The 20,775-nt window shown below is 42.9% G+C and overlaps 1 protein-coding gene across 7 annotated transcripts in view; it reads right to left on the minus strand.

The window, feature by feature from the left end:
* WDR47 (WD repeat domain 47) overlaps nt 1-20,775 on the minus strand; it is a 92,585-nt gene that overhangs the window by 68,536 nt on the left and 3,274 nt on the right. For 6 of the 7 annotated variants that reach the window (XM_058659903.1, XM_058659922.1, XM_058659895.1 and 3 more), the window contains one exon: nt 20,084-20,212. In XM_058659903.1, coding sequence (XP_058515886.1) covers nt 20,084-20,167 — 84 coding nt within the window. In that variant the 5' untranslated portion in view covers nt 20,168-20,212. Of the gene's footprint in view, nt 1-12,859; nt 13,380-20,083; nt 20,213-20,775 lie in introns of those variants that run through there. The other variant, XM_058659921.1, reaches the window with a different exon arrangement.

The raw sequence follows: 20,775 nt of genomic DNA on the forward strand, positions 1-20,775 counted from the left end.
TTATTCTCTAAAACCACTTCTAATGCTTACCCGTAAATCTGCGCTGGCAGCTGAGCACAGGTCACAAATTCATAAAGGCTTAGAACTAGTAAGGAAATCTGTGAAGATTAGTCCTTCTTTTACAGTTGAGGTCACACAACTTAAACAGCCTAAACTGTTGGAAATGTTAAGATTCAGAGCAATGCAGAAGACTACCACACCTTGTGAACTAGAGGTACACTACAAACCTTAACTAAGCTCACACACATACAAATACACAGGGTGGTGTTTCGTTTTGTTTTTTTTTTTTTCAATTTGCTTACTTGATTGTCAATTTATTTCTCCATAATGAGAAATGCAAATACCTAGCAGATTAGGATGCTCTGATCAGCAGGTGAGTCCATTCCCTTTCATGTAGGTGTTAGGTGTAAACCAGGCACAGAGCATGGGAAGATTTTTTTTTTTTAAAGATTTATTCATTTTATTACAGCCAGATATACAGAGAGGAGGAGAGACAGAGAGGAAGATCTTCCGTCCGATGATTCACTCCCCAAGTGAGCCGCAACGGGCCGATGCGCGCCTATCCGATGCCGGGAACCTGGAACCTCTTCCGGGTCTCCCACGCGGGTGCAGTGTCCCAAAGCATTGGGCCGTCCTCAACTGCTTTCCCAGGCCACAAGCAGGGAGCTGGATGGGAAGTGGAGCTGCCGGGATTAGAACCGGCGCCCATATGGGATCCCGGGGCTTTCAAGGCGAGGACTTTAGCCGCTAGACCACGCCGCCGGGCCCAGAGCATGGGAAGATTTTTATTCCATTTAAATACTGAATGACACTCATCTCTCTCCATGATGCTACTCCTGTCTCAGGAAACAAAAAAGTCACAAAGCTCTCTATTGACTGGCCAACTGCCCAAGTCCTTCTGCTTTGGATTGTCCTTTGCTATCTTCTAAGCTGACCAGCATCCTCCTGTCTCAGATTTTGCCCAAAAGAGGATACAATTAATGAGATTCCCAGCCATTAAATTCTGATCACTTTTCACAAGTCTCTCTGGGATTACTCACTGATTAGCAATTTCATCATTTTCCAAATCTTCAGATAATTCTTCCTAACAAAAGAAGGGCTATACTTCTTTAACTTCAGAAGAAAAATATTAGGGGTAGGCTTTTGTTTTAGTAAGAAACCAATTAGGAATCCCCTATCAAATTACCTGAGACTGAATCCTGGCTCTGCTCCCAATTCAACTTCCTCCTAACTTGGAGGGCAGCAGACGGAGCAAGTACTTGGGTCTTGCCACAAATGTGGGAAACTTTAACTGCATTTCTAGCTTTATGTTCGATCTGACCCAGCGTGGCTCTTTCCAGCAACTGACTGACTGTCTCTCTGTTCTCTCTCTCTCTCAACCCTGCCCCATCTTCGAATACAACTAAGTTAGCTAAAAAGAAATTAAGAATTGTACTATTTCCTTCCTACAATAATTTCTTAGGTAGCATTTCACTTACATCACCATGTACCAAGTACACAAACTAGACTACAATTTTCTAAGGTTTTTCCATCTACTCGATAATACAAAACATGTTACAGGCCTCATATTTCATAAGTATTAGTAAAATATTAACTAAGTTTGTAATGAAATTTACAGCAATAATGCTACTTTAAATCATAGCTACAAGTTTAATACTGTAGTCATTTCTGGTCAAGAAAGCCACACAGAACAAGAACTACACAAATACCTATCATATACTGAATTTGTTTTTAAGGATTTATTTTATTTTTATTGGAAAGTCAGATTTATAGAGAGAAGGAGAAACAAATATTTTCTGTCTGCTGGTTCACTCCTCAAATAGCCGCAATGACTGAAGCTGCTAAGCTGATCTGAAGCCAGGAGCCAGGAGGTTCTTCCGGGTCTCCCACGTGGGCACAGGCTACCAAGCCCACAAGCAGGAAGGTGGATGGGAAGTGAAACCATGACACGAACCAGCACCCACCATGAGATCCCTGTGCATATAAGGCGAGGACCCAAGCCACTAGGCTAGCATGCCAGGCCCCTATGCTGATTTTTAAATAGATTAACAGGGGCCCGGCATTATGGACTAGCAGCTAAAGTCCTCGCCTTAAACGTGCCGAGATCCTATATGGGCGCCGGTTCTAATCCAACTCCCTGCCTCTGGCCTGGGAAAGCAGTGGAGGATGGCCCAAGGCCTTGGGACCCTGCACCCGTGTGGGAGACCTGGAAGAGCTCCTGGCTCCTGGCTTCGGATTGGCAAGCACCAGCCATTGCACTCACTTGGGGAATGAATCATCAGACGGAAGATCTTCCTCTGTTTCTCCTCCTCTCTGTATATCTGACTTTGTAATGAAAATAAAAAAAAAAAAAAACAATTAAAAAAAATAACAGTATTTGGAAACCAGCTGGAGAGAGGTGGTTGGCATTCTGGTACTTAATTACAATTAAAGTCTACAGCAACTGAAGTCCAGATGGGGTCTCTGAGGACTCTTACTGATGCTTATCTTATTGAAACAAGATTAGGAGAATTTATTAAGGAGCAAGAAATAAAATTTATTATTCCTATAAAAGCAAAATGTTAACATAGATGAAAAATAATAATAAAGAATGGCAATAGAATCTATTCACTATGTATGTCCATATATAGGTATGGAAAATTGCATGAAAAAAAATCAGTGGTAGCCATCTAACCAAATATAAATAGATATGATTTAAATGCTCCTAAGCCAGGAGGCGACGTACTTAAAACACAGTTTAGAAAAGAAGAAAAAAATACAAGTCTAAGAATGATTCAGAAGGATAAAGGAATTAGGTCACAGCCACTGTAAATTTTATAGTCATAAAAAAAAAACTAAGGCTCCATTAATCCCTACCTCCATCCATACAAAAATGGTTCTCTTTGATCTTCCAAGTATTATTGTAAAGTGTCTAACATTAAAAAACTGCTTTACAACTCCACTTTATAGGCAAAATGCAAATAAAGCTTTTTAATAAAAAAATTAATTAAAACATAGGAAACATAATATTACTATAATTTGTCTTTTATCAGAAATGAAGAAAAAACCATTGCTGTCTTTTTAAACAATGACATTTCAAAAACATAAGTTGCTGTCAGGTCATTTAATTGTAAATGTCTGGTAAGAGACTTGATAGTGCAAGTCACTTAACCTCTATGGGCCACAATTTCTTCAGACTTAAACCCAGATGACTGGCTTGCCGATTTCTGATCTTTCTTCAAGCTCTATGATTTCCTTTAATCCACATTTTAATAGGAAATATATAATCCTGGGAGTGGGGGAGTATATAACATGGGACAATCAGAAGGTTCAGAAGAAACTAGATTACATTTTAGATCACTTAAGCCAACAAAAGCACAGCCCTTCTATCTGCATGGCTCCAGCATGTCTGCCAATCACCTAACCTTTGTAACACAGACGAAGCCTATAACCCTTTTACTGTTGACAGCTGGTCCCATTCGTCGATTATTTTAATTTACCTTCTGGAATTGGTAGTAATCTATGGCTCAAAGAAACAAATCATGTTTAAAGCAGGTGCAGCTTTATCTATTTACAAAAAGTAAATCAATTAACATAAACTATGTTTTCCATTACGTATAAAATGTCTCTACAAAAAGACACAAGCAATTAGTAACAATGGATCATCAAGGAGCAGGAACGGGAAGGGGCCTATGCTGTGGCACAGGAGGTTAAGCCACTCCTGCAATGTTGGTTTTCCATACTGTGGTGCCCCTTGGAGTCCCGGCTACCTGGCTTGCCATTCAGTTTCCTGCTAATGCACCTGGAAGTAAAGGAGGATGGCCCTAGTGCATGGAGCCCTGCCCCCCAGGGTCACAGGGCAGACGCAGAGTTGCAAGCTCCTGGCTTGACTCAGCCTTGCTCACACCTCACTGCTGCAGCCATTTCGAGAATGAACAAATGATCTGTGCCAGTGTGTTCATCACTCTGCCTTTCAAATTAATCAGTCTTAGCAAAAGAGGAATAAAAACAAGATTATGATTTTCCACTCTAATCACTGTAAAATTATTTGTTGATTCTATATTAAAATCCATGAAATTTAAAAACACTTGAGTACTGAACATCTAAAACTTTACAAGATGAACTAATAGATCTTGACTCAAACTGCTCAGGTCACATAACCCAGAAAAGGTTAAAAAAAAAAGTCAGCTTCGACACTAAAAACTTAAAATGTAAATCTTCCATTCAGCAGGTATCACAAAGAAAGTTCAAAGACCTAAGAAAATTAGGATAAAATACTGCATATATAAATATTTAAACAGTTGACATCTAGAACATATAAATAGCATCTTCAAATCAACATTCCCTCAAAAATCTGTTGAATAATAAGCAAATAGACAATTCACAAAAAATACAAATAATCAATAAATTAGAGATGTTCAGCTGTATTCACACAGGCTAAGCACTTTTAATTTGAAAATCCAAAATACTCTGAAATTGGAAACACTTCTAATGTCAAGCTTTTTATTAAATAAACAAAATCAATCCATAGAATTAAAATGGAATACTATAAACAGCCTACTTGTTCTGCAAAAATTAGGTTTCTATTTATCCTGGTTTGCAAAAATGAATACTATCTGATAATCTAATATAGACAAGACTAAGTAAATGCCAATTGTTAAAAATGTGAACTGGGACTTTTTGAGAGAGAATTTCACAATGTGACATTTTTATCTACTTAAATTTTAAATGTATGTCCTGGACTCATCAATTCCAATTCTACTTCTCAGAACCACCTGTAAAAATACTTGCAAACGTACCCAAAATATGTACACAAAGATGTTCCTTCAAGATTTGCTTGTAAAAGAAGAAAAATTAGGGGCAAAAATGAACTCATCAATGGTGAAATTGCTAACTTTCAGTAAATTCATACTGTGTGCACAAATGCAATGATAGTACATCTCAGATCCTACCAATAAAAAGCACCATTACCATCTACATACAAATAAGTGTATGTCCACGAATGGGTTAATCTAAGTAAGCCCAGATGATTTCTCTACATTTGAGTCAATAAAAAGAAAATTCTAGAAGAATGCATTCCAAGCTGTCCCACACTGGTAACCTCTAAAGACAAGAATGGGATTGGGACAGAAGAGGCTAAGAGGGGAAAAGGTTGAAGAGAGACTTTTTGATTCTTTATTTAAATATTTGAATATTCATGCATTACTTCCACACACTTTAAACTCTTTTATGAAAAAAAAAAAAAAACAAAAACAAACACCTGGGGTGAATTCTCAGCTCCAGCTTCTTCCAGCTTCCTGCCAAAGCAGATCCTAGGAGGCAGCGATAATGGGAAAAGCTGGGGCTCCGTCTCTCATGTTGGACACCCAGACTCAGTTCCCAGACACTGGGTCCAGCCTCACTGTGAGATCTGAGAGAGAGCAGACAGCAGTGCTCTCCATCAACTTCTTGGCCTCTCAAACTATTAAAAAAAAAAAAAAAGAAAAAGAAAGAAAGAAAAGGAGGTAGGTGTGCATTACGGTGTAGCACATTAAGCTAATGATGCCCATGTTGGAGGGCCAATCCAGAATGGCTACAAGGCTGCTCTGATGCAGCCTCCTGCTTATGTGCCTCGGAGGTGACACACCATAATGTGAGAAATACAAACGAATTTGCTTCACTGAGGCCTAGCCCTGGCGGTTCTGGACATGTGAAAAATTAACAGCCAGATGGAAGATCTGTTTCTCTTCTCCTCTGTCTCTCTGCCTTTCAAATAAATAAATAAATAAATAAAAACTTTTCAAAAAATGTTAAGGAAATTACAGTATATCTAAGATTCTAATTTCTAACAAGGTACCCAGTAACACATAACCCAAAAATAATTAACTTCATGTCTACAATGCAAAAAATACTTTTTTTTTTTTTTTTGGATTTTCACTTTCGATGCTTTAATTATTAGCATTCTCTAACAGCTCTATATTTTGTCAGCAAAGTAAAGCCTGGTAAATTGGCATCATTGTTACATGGATGTGTCTTTGCTAAAATCAGCTTTTCTTCTTTTTTTTCTAAATTGATATGTACTGAAATAAATATGTACAATATAACTTTTTCAACCAATTGCAATATAGTGTTAGACATGTGGGAATTCAAAATGATCATACAAAAATGGAATTAAAAGAAGCTTAACTTGTAAACAAATTGAAATACATGGATAGCTATTTTTTATATTATTTTTTTCTTCTCTCTTTTTATTATTATTATTATTAATTACATTGCATTATGTGACACAGTTTGATAGGTGCTGGGATTCCCCCTAACCCTTCCCAAACCCTCCCCCCATGGTGGGTTCCTCCACCTTGTTGCATTACCACAGTTCAAGTTCACATGAGATTCTTTCATTGCAAGCATTTACCAAGCCTAGAGTCCAGCATCTTATTGTCCAGATAAGTTCAACAGCTTTTTGGGGAGACCACCTCTGGTCTGAAAGTAGAGCCAGCAGAGTATCATCCCGATCAATTAAAAGCCCCAACATAATATCAGTAACAATTTATAATGTTATGGAATTAATTGACATAGTATTGAGTAACCAGCATGTTGGAAAAAAAAATGCAAGTTCTTTAACACATCCTGCGACTCCTTCATTGACATTTCAATTTTAGTTTATTAACTGATCTTTACAAAAAACAATTCTTCACAAAATATAGCTTCCAGATCCCCTACTATCCTCCCATAAATATCCTGAGCTATCCTTCACTGGAAGAGCACTAGTGTGCTATGCCACCACACTGGCCCTACTTGTCCTCTTTCAGCATCCAAAAGACAACATATTCCCAAGCGTGCTCTGGTCAGCAACAATGTACAGTGCCACTAACACTTCCCAGAAAGTGGACACTGCTCCAAAGGTTTTTCACATCAGCATCTATTCATGAGATACCTTATTCCCACTCTCAGAAATTCATTTCCAAAGGTCTGTTAAGTTGGGACACAAAACAGCCTAATAATTTTCCAATATACTATCAAAGAAAAATTCAGGCCATTAAATGGACCTTAAAACTTAATTACATGGCCTGGTCTGATGGCTCAACTGGCTAAGCCTTCATCTCCAAGCACCAGGATCCCATTTGGGCGCTGGTTCATGTCCTGGCTGCTTCATTTCCCATCCAGCCATCTCTGGGAAAGTAGTGGAGGACAGTCGAAAGCCTTGGGACCCAGCACCTGTGTGGGAGACCATGAGGGGCTCCTGGCTCCTGGCTTCAGATTGGCTCAGCTGCGGCCATTATGGCCACTTCAGGAGTGAACTAGCAGATGGAAGATCTGTCTCTCCTTTTCTCTGTAAATCTGCCTTTCCAATAAAAGTAAATAAAATTTTTTAAAAACCTTAATTGCAGTTTCATGTTTTTTTAATATTTTATACAAGGCTCAATTTTCTTTTTTAAAAATATTTTACTTTTACTGGAAAGTCAGATTTACAGAGGAGTACAGAAAGATTTTCCATCTGCTGGTTCGCTCCCAAAGTAGCTGCAACAATTGGAGTTGAGCTGATCCAAAGCCAGGAGCCTGGAGTTTATTCCAGGTCTCCCACGCCAGTGCAGGGTCCCAAGGCTTTGGGCTGTGCTTGACTGCTTTCCCAGGGATGGGAAGCGAGGCCGCAGGGATTAGACCCAGCGCCCATATGGGATACTGGCCCATGTAAGATGAGGAACCCAGCCACTACGCTACTGTGCCAGGTCCCTCAATTTTCTTTTTCAACACAACATATGGTACTTGGCTAGAGAAAAGTCATGATTTGGGGGGCCAGTGCTATCACTCAGTGGTTAAAATCACTGCCTATGACATCAGCATCAGACAATATTAATAAGTCCGACTGCTCCACTTCTGATCTAGCTCCCTGCTCATGCACATAGCAAAGCAGCAGCAGATGACTCAAGTGCTTGGGATCCTGCACCCATGAAGGAGACTCCGAGGAGGCCCCTGCCTTCTGGTTTCAGACCAGCCCACCTCTGGCCGTCGCAGTCATTGGGGAGTGAACAAGTGAATGGAGGATTAATCTGTCTCTCCCTCTCTCCCTGTAATTCTGCCTTTCAAACAAATACATAAATCTTTTTTAAAAAATAAAAAGAGGGCCTAACACAGTAGCCTAGTAGTTAAAGTCCTCACCTTGCATGCACTGGAATCCCATTTGGGCGCCAATTTGTGTCCCAGCTGCCCCACTTCCCATCTAGCTCCCTACTTGTGGAATGGGACAGCAACTGAGGACGGCCCAAAGCTTTGGGACCCTGCACCTGCACAGAAGACCTGGAAGAGGTTCTGGGCTCCTAGCTTCAGATTGGCTCAGCTCCAGCTGTTGTGGCCACTTGGGGAGTGAATCATCGGATGGAAGATCTTCCTCTCTGTCTCTCCTCCTCTCTGTATACCTGACTTTGAAGTAAAAATAAAATAAATTTCAAAAAATAATTATAAAAATCACTGGGGGGGTCCTGGCACAGTAGCCTAGTGGCTAAGTCCTCACCTTGCATGTTTGGACTAATTATGTTATTACGTTACAGATGCCACATAAAAACACTATACTTGTTTGGAATAAGGATCCATTTTGAAAATATTTGAGAGAGGGTAGCATAGTCTCATGGTTGCTGTCCCGTCCCATCTTGGAGCACCTGGATCCCAATTCTGCATCCAGCTTCCTGCCCGTGCACATCCTGCCAGGTAGAGGAAGGGCTGGCTCCAGCAGCTGGGTGCCTGCCACCCAGACAGCAGACCTGGGGCTCCCTCCTGGTGCCAATCTCAGCTCAGACCTGGCCAGAGCAAATACTCGGGAACTAGGCCAACAAATGGGAGCTTTCTCTCTCTATGGCCATACCTCTGTCTCTCTCAAATAAACTAAAAAATTATAGTGAGAAGTATTTGTGGGCCAGACCACTTGGTACCACATTTAAAACACCGCTTGAAATGTCTGTATCCCGTATCAGAGTGCCTGGGTTCAAGTCCTGGTCCTGCACGTATGTGTGTTATTCTCATTCTCTCATTCTCTCTCTCTCTCTCCCTCTTTCCCTCCTCCTTTCAAATATATAAATATTTGTAAATGGTTTAAAGCAAGTGTGTTTTCTGTAAAGACATATTTTAATTTGAATAAAAACTCAAAACAGATAAAAATCAGTTAGAATACATATACATTGGTCATTCAATGTAATGGTCTCAAAATTATGTATCCTCAGGTATGGGTCAGTATTGATTTGGAATCTGAAGACCTGGGATCAACGTTTCAATATAACACATAACATACAAAGTAGAGAGTGCTGCAAGAAAACTACAAATAAAATTGAAATTCAGGAGGTAATGAGTTTTTCTGCTAAGAATGGATTTAAAAGATTATTAATAGGGCCTGGCGGCGTGGCCTAGCAGCTAAAGTCCTCACCTTGAACACACCGGGATCCCATATGGGCGCCGGTTCTAATCCCGGCAGCTCCACTTCCCATCCAGCTCCCTGCTTGTGGCCTGGGAAAGCAGTTGAGGACGGCCCAATGCATTGGGACACTGCACCCGCGTGGGAGACCTGGAAGAGGTTCCAGGTTCCCGGCTTCGGATCGGCACAGCACCGGCCGTTGCGGCTCACTTGGGGAGTGAATCACTGGATGGAAGATCTTCCTCTCTCTCTCTCCTCCTCTCTGTATATCTGACTTTGTAATAAAATAAATAAATCTTTAAAAAAAAGATTATTAATAAGCTAAATATGCAGTGCTGTGATATAGAAAGGTGATAGATGCTATTGTGCATCTACTATATGTCAGGTCCTGATTTAAATACTTTCATACATTTTCCATGTAATTTTTATACCTCTATAATCTTCTTAAACAGATGATTAGCTAGTATTCATAGATTTTAAACCTCATTTGTCTAAAGTCAAAGACCAAATGCTGGCACTATGGCACAGCAAACTGGGCTGCTATCTGCAACACTGGCAACCCATACAGGTGTTGGTTTGAGTTCCCAGCTGCTCCATTTCCAACCCAGCTCCTTGCTTATTGACTTGGAAAGCAGCAGAAGATGACTTAAATCCTTGGGCCCCTGCACCCATGTTGGAGACCCAGAAGAAGCTCCTGGCCCTGGCTTCAGATAGGTTCTTCTCAGGCATTATGCCCATTTGCACAGTTAACTAGCAGATGGAAGATTGATTCTCTCTCTCTCCTCTCTGCAAATCCGTGCAATTTCTCAGTGGCTACATCCTCACCTTACACACACAAGGATTCCATCTGGGTGCCAGTCCAAACCCCAGGTGCTCCACTTCCCATCCAGCTCCCTGCTTGTGGTCTGGGAAAGTAGAAGAGGACAGCCCAAACCTTGAGACCCTGCACCGAAATAGGAGACCAGGAAGAAGCTCCTGGCTCCTGGCTTTGGATTGGCTCAGCTCTGGCCACTGGAGCCATTTGGGGAGTGAATCAGCAGACACAAGATCTTTCTGTCTCTCTGTACATCTGCCTTTCCAATAAAAAATAAGTAAACCTTTTTAAAAAACTTACCTTTCATATAAAATACTTAAGTCTTTAAAATTGGAATTCTACTTACTTTCCATGCTATACAGTGATCTGGCATTCATTAGCTAAGTAAGTCTAAGGCAATGTTAAACTTTCTTACCTAAGGACAAAAGAAACTGAAACAAATACATTTCAAGCGAACACTTCAGCAGAAATTTCTTTCGAAATTTTCACATCTTACTCTAGAAATTAGTGTGACTATTATTATCATGTGACATAATTCAAACAAGTATTGTTTATCCAAGTGTTCAAATGAAGCTGAAGACAGCTCCACACAGCTGTACCTCTTAGCACATGGCAGCCTATCTCTACCAGTGGGAATAATCTGAGAAGCACAGGTCAGGGGGCACAAAGTCATCTACTTCTTCAGCAGTAAAGAACCAGTGATCCACGGAGGATTACTTAGCAGCAAATGTATAACTCATGCCAGTTCCTGGCCATAGCTTTATTCACAAGACACAGTCACACACAGAAAGGAAATATACCTTTGTCCTGGTCACAATAATAAAGAGCCCTTAGCAAGAAGCAGGGGTGCATCCCAACAGCGCCCAGGAAGCCTGGAATGCCACCCTGTAAGAAGTCAGCTCCTGGTCCTAGAAATATTAGGTAATGCAGAAAGCTTTAATGATCTTTGCCAATGCTCTCCTCCATCAAAAGGTGATCAACAGAAACCTTTGCCTGTTTCTTCCCAAAGAGCTCTTTTATATAATCATATTCAGAGTTTATTCCCAGACTAAAACTACATGAAGTATTACCTCATTTTACAGAACGAGAAATCAGGGCAAATGCAGGAGAAGTAGATCTTCATAGAGGGGTATCAGTGGCAAAAAGAAATTTAAATTCAGGCATTTTCCTCAAAGTGCAACATATGCTAAGTATAATATATGCGGTCTGGTCAGTAACTGATAAAGTTGATTTCACAAATAGAAAATGTGGCTGAACACAATTATGTATTTAAAAACACCAGATAATATTCACTTTCTTACATTACATCCCTACTACTGATTTTTTAACAGGGGAGGAAAGAATCAGGAAGTGAGAGGAAGACGGATAAACAAAGATTCAAATCCCCTCACAGCAAATGATAGTCATATTGGCAGCCAAATGCAAGCATTTTGTTCTTTCACCTACCATTACGGCTTAATTCCTTACTGGCCTTTTCCACCACTGTATAATATTTTTTCCTACTCCTCCAAAACCTAAAAATATTCATGGTATCTTCCTCCTAAATAAGACCTTGAGATTATGCCTTACATATAAAGAAAAATGCATTCTTAGGGGTTTCTCCCTTTCTCCTAAAATGTCAAGGCAACACTTGACAACACTAGCGAGGAAATTAAATTTTTACTTGGATTTACTGTGCGAATAGATTTACATCATGGAAAAACATCGATAGGACCATGCCCGTGCCATTAACTTTACAAAGCATTCTACAAACTCTACCACAAAAGGAAGGAAGCAAATGTAAGGACCACAACCTAGGAATCTGGGTGGAACAAAGACTTCTCATTATGCAGAAAGAACCAAGTTGACAAAAAAGCTCCTCTCAGGCACCACGCGTTGTCTGCTAACTGCACGTCTGGGTACAGAGAAGAAAAACACAAAAAAACAAAACAAAATCACCTGGCCAAACGCTGTCCCTGCCTACCTCGGTCCGGCCTCTTTGCCCAGGGCTGCACCCCACAACTGGAGCTCCCACCTTTTTCTCCCCCACCCCAAAAAAAACAGGGGAAGCGCCCTAACGAGTTCTAAACCCTCCAGCACCTTCTACGCAGGCGCCCCTGGCACAACCACCCCCCCAAACCATCGTTCCAAAGCCAGTCACTGCCCCCTCTTCCCGACCCCGCCCAGACCCCCCCAAAAGCCTGACCATTGACGTAAGAAAGGGTCAAAACCAGCCCAAACGAGCTGTCTTCTGTCCCGCTCGGCTCCTAGCCCCGCGGCTCCCTCCCCTCCTCCCGGCCAAGGCGTGCCCAGAAAGGGACGCCTCCCTTGGTCCTCGCCCAGGCTCGGCAGAAGGGTAAGGGAGGAACAATCCGCGCAGTCAGCCCCCTCCTTCCTGCCTCCCAGCTGCGACTGGTGGGCAGGAACCCAGCGCCAGGACCAGGGGCATCCCTCTGCACCCCATATTCGGGCTGCCAGTGAGGACAAGGTGTGGCCCCGGAGCACCGGCCTCAAAGCCGGCGATTTGGTAGCGTCAGGGCCTCCTGCTCCCCAGTTCTCTCCCAATGACCACCCAAAACCCTTGTCCCAGGCTGTGAATGCCGCCCTGGAGCCGTTCACTCGGGAGGTGACAAGTGGCGACGGGTGGCCATGGCAACCCGAGGCGTACAGCGGGCCGACACCCGTCTCCGCCTCCCGGAGTCACTCACCTGAGGGCGGGCTCCGGGAAAAGCCCGGAGAAGCAGCGGCGGAGAATGCGGCTGGGAGGCCGGATGCCGGGCCCCGAAGCGGCCAGCTCCGGGCTGAGGCGAGGAAGAGAGGGCGGCGGTCTGGGCTTGGCGTCGGTCCTCCCTCCGGCCGCCCGCACGTCACTCCATCAGTTCGCCAGCCGGTCCTTCTCGTGTCCGCCGCTCCCTGTCCACCGACCGCTCGGCTCAGCCTCTGGCGGACTGCGGTTGTCAAGCGCCACCAGAGCCGAGCTCCAGCCGCCCGGCCGCAGCCAATCGCTGCGCTTCCCCGAGGCGCCTCAAGACCCCGCCGCGCGAGGCGGCCAGGCAGGTGCCTGAGCCGAAGGGAGACTGGGCTGGGCGGGCCCGAAGCCAAGGGGCAGGGCCGGAGGGCCGGGTGGCTTGCTGAAGCTCTGGGGATCCGCGGCCCTGGGAGGGGAGAGGGGGCTGAGCCCTCAGGCGTGAGGCACCAGTCGCCCAGACGTGGACACTTAAGCCAGCTAAAGACCCAGTGTCCCGCAGTAGTGCGGACAGGGGTGTAGCTTCCAAACAGAAAAGTCATGCGCACGTTAGGACTCTTAATGCTCCTCCGCAATGGTTTATTAATAAAGGCGAAAGAAATAACTCTTGCCTCCTCCTTTCCTCTCTCATTGTCATGAAACTGGCACTTCTCAGTACCTAACACTTGCTTCTGTGTGTGTGTGTGTGCGTGCGTGCAACTTAGTTGCAAAGCCTCTTATTCCAACTCCAAACAGCAATAGGATTGCACAAACAGTGCACGATGTGCAGTCGAGCTGAATTAAGCACCAAGTGGGTATAACCTTACAAAGAAAGCGAAGAATACAATCAAACGAAACTGTGAAAACCTAGTTCCTCACAGAGCTTAAAGCTGGGGGTTGTCCCAAAGGGAAAAATGGAGTTCAAAGAAGCCTGGTAAAGATAGTAAACATTGAAAAAAATTTTCTAAAAGGGAAGAATGGTGTCATGACAAAGTGACTGCCTGAGAAAACAGGATTCTAAGAAAAATATTTATAGGCTGAGGGAAAGCAAAGCTCAAAAGCTTAACTTCAAAGCTTTAATTGCCTAGTCTTGACTAGCTCCTGCAAGAAAATCATTAAGAACCTTTTCATGATATCTCAGGATGTTACTCAATGGTCTCTCAAATTTTCTTACCCATATAATTTATCTAAAAGACCACTGTAAATGTTAATGTTCAACAACAATTACAAGACACATCTGTTCAATCTTCAACAAGGTCTAGAGTTACCAGCCAGAAACAATCAGATAAATACTTGGAGCACCTAAGTAGAGGGAGAATGCTATAGGGGAAAAAAGAAATTGAGCTTACAATAGTATATAGCGGTTTCAGCATTCATTTAGCATAAAATGGAGTGCTCTGCCTATGTTCTCATTTAAGCCTCACAATCTCCCTTACGGTGTCTATTCATTATTCCCATTTTACAGTAGAGAAGTAACTTGCCAAGGTCACATAGGTGATATGTAGCAGAGTCAGGATTTCTTGCCATTCTGACTCCTAAAACCTCTCTTCCATTCTAGCTCCCTATATCAACTGGAAATTTTGGCTTATAGAAAATAAGCCCTATGGCCCGGCGTGGTGGCATAGTGGCTAAAGTCCTCACCTTGAACACACCAGAACCCTATATGGTTGCCAGTTCTAATCCCCGCAGCTCCACTTCCCATCCAGCTCCCTGCTTGTGGTCTGGGAAAGCAGTCAAGGACGGCCCAGGGCCATGGGACCCTGCACCTGCGTGGGAGACCCGGAGGAAGTTTCTGGCTCCTGGCTTTGGATCAACACAGCTCCGGCTGTTGCGGCTCACTTGGGGAGTGAATCATTGGACAGATGATCTTCCTCTCTGTCTGTCCTCCTCTCTGTATATTTCTGACTTTGCAATAAAAATAAATAAATCTTTTTCAAAAAGGAAGGAAGGAAGGAAGGAAGGAAGGAAGGAAGGAAGGAAGGAAGGAAGGAAGGAAGGAAGGAAGAAAGAAAGAAAAGAAAAGAAAAGGAAGAAAATAAACCCTCTTCTGACCAAGAAGGGAAAATGGATAACTTATTCATCTCCCATCCCTCACGGCATAATGTTATTTGCATCTGAGTGTTAAATAAACAGTAATCAATACCACCAGAAGCAGACATAAACACTGTATTTCTGGGAAAAGGGTCAAGCGTAGATGCAGACAAGGAAACAGGTGCTGAAACACAAGACATCAGGTGCACCTTATCACTTGCATTCCGATAAATGCACTGTCTGTATCTGCTTCCTACAGTAACATCAAGTTTTACACCACAACTCTAGTAGCTATTAGCCTAAGTATCACCTTTCCCTCTACGCTTAGCCACACAAGTTAAGATTAGATCTTCTTGTCTTTCACTCTACTTGTTGCAACAGCAGTGAATTGTTCAACGAGGACAAGGCTGCCTTAGATGAAGGACTGTCCTTAGACCTTGAGGTACTGCCTCAATCTTTCTCAGCTACCACATGCTCACCCGGTCAGGAACTAGGTTAGGGGCATCATTTGGAAACACAAGTTCTAACTTGAAAGAATGACTCATGGTGCATTGTGACTGAAATGCCTACAAGCTAAGGTGGACCTCTTTTTAAATACGATTTTTTTTTTAAAGATTTATTCATTTTATTACAGCCAGATATACACAGAGGAGGAGAGACAGAGAGGAAGATCTTCCGTTCGATGATTCACTCCCCAAGTGAGCCGCAACGGGCCAGTGCTGCGCAGATCCGAAGCCGGGAACCTGGAACCTCTTCCGGGTCTCCCACATGGGTGCAGTGTCCCAATGCTTTGGGCCGTCCTCTCCTGCTCTCCCAGGCCACAAGCAGGGAGCTGGATGGGAAGTGGAGTTGCCGGGATTAGAACCGGCACCCATATGGGATCCCGGGGCTTTCAAGGCGAGGACTTTAGCCGCTAGGCCACGCCGCCGGACCCTTAAATACGATTTCAAATCTGATTTCTTAAAAAGAGAACTAGGAGCTTTTAGTTTTCCCCAGCGAGATTCTGAACGCAAGCCCAAGCTAAGAGAGGGTGCCTTAAGAAGTACAGGGGACTTCAGCGAGACTAAGAGAGCTTATCTGAAAAGCTCCACCCTCATTACCAGGACAAATCAAAGAGCTCTGTGCTTCAGAGCTGGGTAGGATCCTGACTTCGGGAGAACAAAATGCCAACACTGTGACTTCTCTGGAATCAAAGACACTGGAGGGAGAGCTGCCCAGGTCTGCCAGGTCCTATTCTGGTACTTAAACAAAAGCTTAAGTTACATGTCAATACTTATATATAGCAGAGAAAAACTGTTGTCTCAAAAAAGATATGTGCCTGATGTATTGTTGAAAATAAATATTTTATTTTAGAGAAAGTTCCATTTTAATTCACTCTATTTTGAAAATTCAAAGAATATGAAATTAACATTAGTGAAAAAAAATTTCAAATCCAAAATTTTTTTCTTTACACACATTTATCATGACTTTCTTTTTTTTTTTTTTAACTAGAGAAACAGAAACAGAAACAGCAACAGGGCCCTGTGTGATAGTTTAACTTTCTAATCCTCCACCTCCAAGCACAAGGATCCCAAATGGGTACCAGTTCATATCCTGGCTGCTCCACTTCCAATTCAGTTCCCTGCTTGTGAGGTGGGAAAGCAGTAAAAGATGGCCTAGAGCCTTGGGACTCCATGCTCATGTGGGAGACCAGGAAGATGCTCCTGGCTCCTGGCTTTGGATCAGCTCAGATCCAGCTGTTATGGCCATTTGGGGAGTGAACCAGGAGATGGAAGTTCTTTCTCTCTCTCCTTCTCTCTGTAAACCTGCCTTTTCAATAAAAATAAAAATATTTTTTTAAAAAGACAGAAAAATCAGCAACAAACACAGCACCCCCATTCGCTGTTTCACTTCCTATATGCCCAAAATGCATGAGATTGGGTCGGGGCCTAAGCTAGGAGTCAGGCATTCGGTTCAGGTCTCCCACATGGTTGACAGGAGCCCAAGTATTGAACCATCACCACTGCCACCCCAGGGTCTGCTCAGAAGCTGGAGTCAGGAGCCAGAGCTATATATCAAAACCAGGTACTCTAATATGGGATACTAGTTGTCTTGGCCAGCATGCCAACTGTAGAATCAAACATCTATTCTTTGAAGAATACTTGTATTGTATGAACTTCAAAAATATTTCACACCAAATAAATGTCTTTTGAATTCATTTTCCATGAACTTTTGAAGTCTCCCATTATGTCAAAATAAAAATAAAAGGAAAATAAATGTTGGGAAATACCAGTAATAAATAAAGCACATTGAACATAATTTCAGAGAGGTTAATAAATAATTTCAGGATAATGTTAGGAAACTTTTACTAAAAAGCTTGAGGCCATTTAGCAGAGCTTGATATAAAGAGAGGAAAAAACATCCTATGGTGCCTTGGTCACCATCAGTGTGGGAAGGGTACCTGTATAACACAACCTTTGGAGGCCTTTGATGATAGCAATTTAGTCATTCTTGTGCTAGGAAAAGTTTGCGTAAGACCAGTAACTACAGCATTTGCTTCCTTCACTGTTTGGCAAAGGACTAATTTAATCAACCTGCCAGTGCCTCCCGCCTCCCCCACAGGCTGAATGGTCCCAAGGCAGAAGCATGAGCAAACAACACTGAGTCATTGAGGTGACCACCAAATCAGTGCTTTGGAGTAATTCCTGCTCCCTTGACCAGATTCCATCCTACTTCATTCTTTCTTTTTTTAAGATTTATTTATTTTTATTGGAAAGGCAGATCTACAGAGGAGGAGAGACAGAGAGGAAGATCTTCTGTCCAATGATTCACTCCCCAAGTGACCACAACGGCTGGATCTGAGCCAATCCGAAGCCAGGAGCCAGGAGCTCTTCTGGGTCTCCCACACGGGTGCAGGGTCCCAAGGCTTTGGGCTGTCCTCAGCCACCCCCCCAGGTCACAAGCAGGGAGCTGGACAGGAACAGGGCCGCCGTGACCAGAACCGGCGACCACATGGGATCCCAGCGCATGCAAGGTGAGGACCCCAACCACTACACTAATCATGCCGGGCCCCCTACTTCATTTATATTACGTAGGCCTGATCAGCTGCTTGGGTCCAAAATTTTAGTTACAACATTTACCATGGGGAGGTATCTTATTGTAAGTTCATATGCCATCAAAACACAAGAACTCAACTTCTGGGGCCAGCACCATGTTCCAACAGGCTAATCCTCCACCTGCAAGTGCTGGTATTCCATATGGGCACCGGATCATGTCCTGGTTCCTCCACTTCTGATCCAGCTCTCGGCTTAAGGCCTGGGAAAGCAGTGGAGAAAGGACTAAGTGTTTGGGACCCTGTAACTATGTGAGAACCTGGAATAGCTTCTAGCTTCAGATCAGCTCAGCTTTGGCCATTGTGGCCATTTGGGGAATGAACCAACATAAAAAAGATCTTCTATCTCTCCTCTCTCTATATAATCTGCCTTTCAAATAAAAACAAATACATCTTTAAAGAAGAAAACAAGCCCTCTTACAGTCAAGCAGGGGCTGGTGTGGTGGCACAGAGGGTAAACTACAGCCTGCAACATTAGCATCTTTTATCTGAGTACCAGTTGAAACCTTGGTTGCATCACTTCCAATCCAGCTCCCTCCTAATGCGCCTGGGAGGCGATGGAGACTGGCCGACTACTTGGGCCCCTGCTACACATGTGGGAGACCTAGATGAAGCTTCTGACTGCTGGCTTCTGCCATTTAGGAAATCAAGTAGCAGATGGAAGCATTATCTGTCACTCTACTTTTCAAATAAAAAAATGAAACTTATAAATATACAAAATGGTCAAGTAAATGCAAATTACAAAAAAAATTTTGTTTTAACAATCATTCTTCCCCTTTTACAAAAACATATGCCAACGGGTGGACACTATGGCACAACAGTGTCAAGCCACTGCTTGGGATGCCTATATCTCATGTGAAAGTGCCAGTTTGAGTGCTAGCTGCTTCACTGTCAATACAACTTTCTGCTAACATGCCTGGGAGTGATCAGCGGCTCAGTGGCCAACTCCTGCCTCTCACATGCGATGATCAGAATGGAGGTCCTAGCTCCTGACTGCAGCTTGGCCCAGACCTGACTGGCTATTGTGGCCATTTGAGGAGTAAACCAATGGATGAAAGACCTTTCTTTCTTTCTCTCTGCCTTTCAAATAAATAAGCACACGAGAGAAACAGAAAACATACCTAAGGATCTCTTGGCAGCTTACCAGCTTTGTGGGTCCATGTAATAAAGTGGGTTAATTATGTCCATGGAAGTCTCAGTGCTACAAATGGCATAACATACTGGACAAAAGTTCAAATCAAAACTCCTGTCAACCTATCAGTAACACTTAACATAAGTTTACTCCTTATTTATATAACTTTAGGATTCCATTTATTTATTCAGCAAAACAGTATCTGTGTTATGCTTCAAAAACAAAGGTGCTTATCTCTTGTCCGATACTGTATGTGAAAACATTTTCCTTGATCTTATCCCATAGACTGACAGTCAAAACAGCTCATGCAGTGGTTACTGTGGCTCAGAAAAAACAGCAACCTTCGTGGTCCCATTTAACACCTCACAGCTGACCATCCACACCTCCATCTCTATTTGTAGCCAGAATGCTAGGCTGAGGACCCTGGTAAGCAGGCCTTGAAAACGGGGAATGTTCTGGGATGCAGGCAAGTTATCGAAGTTCTGAATTTATGTAACAATAATCAATATTATCAGTGCTCATGACCAATCTTGAGGCTTTGCTGAAGCACGTAAATGGAAAAGTACACTCTTTAAATTACTTCAGAGGTCAACATTTAATGAATTAGATTATGTAAAGTTACCTTAAAGTAACAAACATAGATAAGCATGGCTGAGTACTCTCAATGGAAGTGGAAACTTTGGACTATCCTGGGGTTCCCCCGGCACTCTGCCCCTCTGGAGTGCTTTAGCCATTTTTCTTTCCCTGTATGAACCCTGTCCTATCTTAACCAGTGCTCTGGATAATCACTCATGTAAACATAATGCAGCTCATCGCTTCTCGGCCTTTTGGCCAAGATCAAGTATAAAACATGATGCAGCTCACTCTGATTCAACCTCAACTGTTACGGCTTTTATTTATCTGACTAGAGAGGAAAGAATGTGCAGGCCATACAGGTGAAGAGGTTTACTTACGTCTACAAATTGGTATCCTTTTGCATTCATTGGCCTTTGGAGTTTGGTTTCCCTGTGTCCACAAGAGATGCATACACTCTCCATTTGCTGACAGAATCAGATTCTGAGGCTGCAATGCTGCAAAACAAACTGGAAACACATTCACCCAAGTAATGCAACCTTTTGAAGCCTTTTGGAAAATGTTCAACTGACTCTCCAGGCAACACCTCTGTTGATGAGAGGCCAAGTGAGCCATTTCCTCCATTTAGAAACGTCTATACACTGACAGTTCATATTATGGTTTTTACTCAAGAACATCAGTTTACAGTAAAATTAACCATTTTGAGTGTAATCATAAATACAGTATTAGATGCTCTGAGCATCTAATGATCATGCAAGCTAAAAATTAAATGGGCACCAGTTTGTACCTAGGCTGCTCCACTTCCCATCCAGTTACCTGCTTGTGGCCTGGGAAAGCAGTCAAGGATGGCCCAAAACCTTGGGACACTGCACTCATGTAGGAGACCTGGAAGAAGCTCCTGGCTTTGGATCAGCTCAGGTCCAATGCAGTCATTTGGGGGAGTGAACCAGTAGATGGAAAATTTATTTTGTCTCTTTCTCCTCTCTAAATGTGCCCTTCCAATGAAATTAAATGAATCTTTAAAGAGGGAGAGAGAGAGACCATTTCACTAAATCTGGGAAAGGAACTATTA

The sequence above is a fragment of the Ochotona princeps genome, chromosome 2 (genome assembly GCF_030435755.1).
Source record: "Ochotona princeps isolate mOchPri1 chromosome 2, mOchPri1.hap1, whole genome shotgun sequence".
NCBI classification, from domain to species: domain Eukaryota; kingdom Metazoa; phylum Chordata; class Mammalia; order Lagomorpha; family Ochotonidae; genus Ochotona; species Ochotona princeps.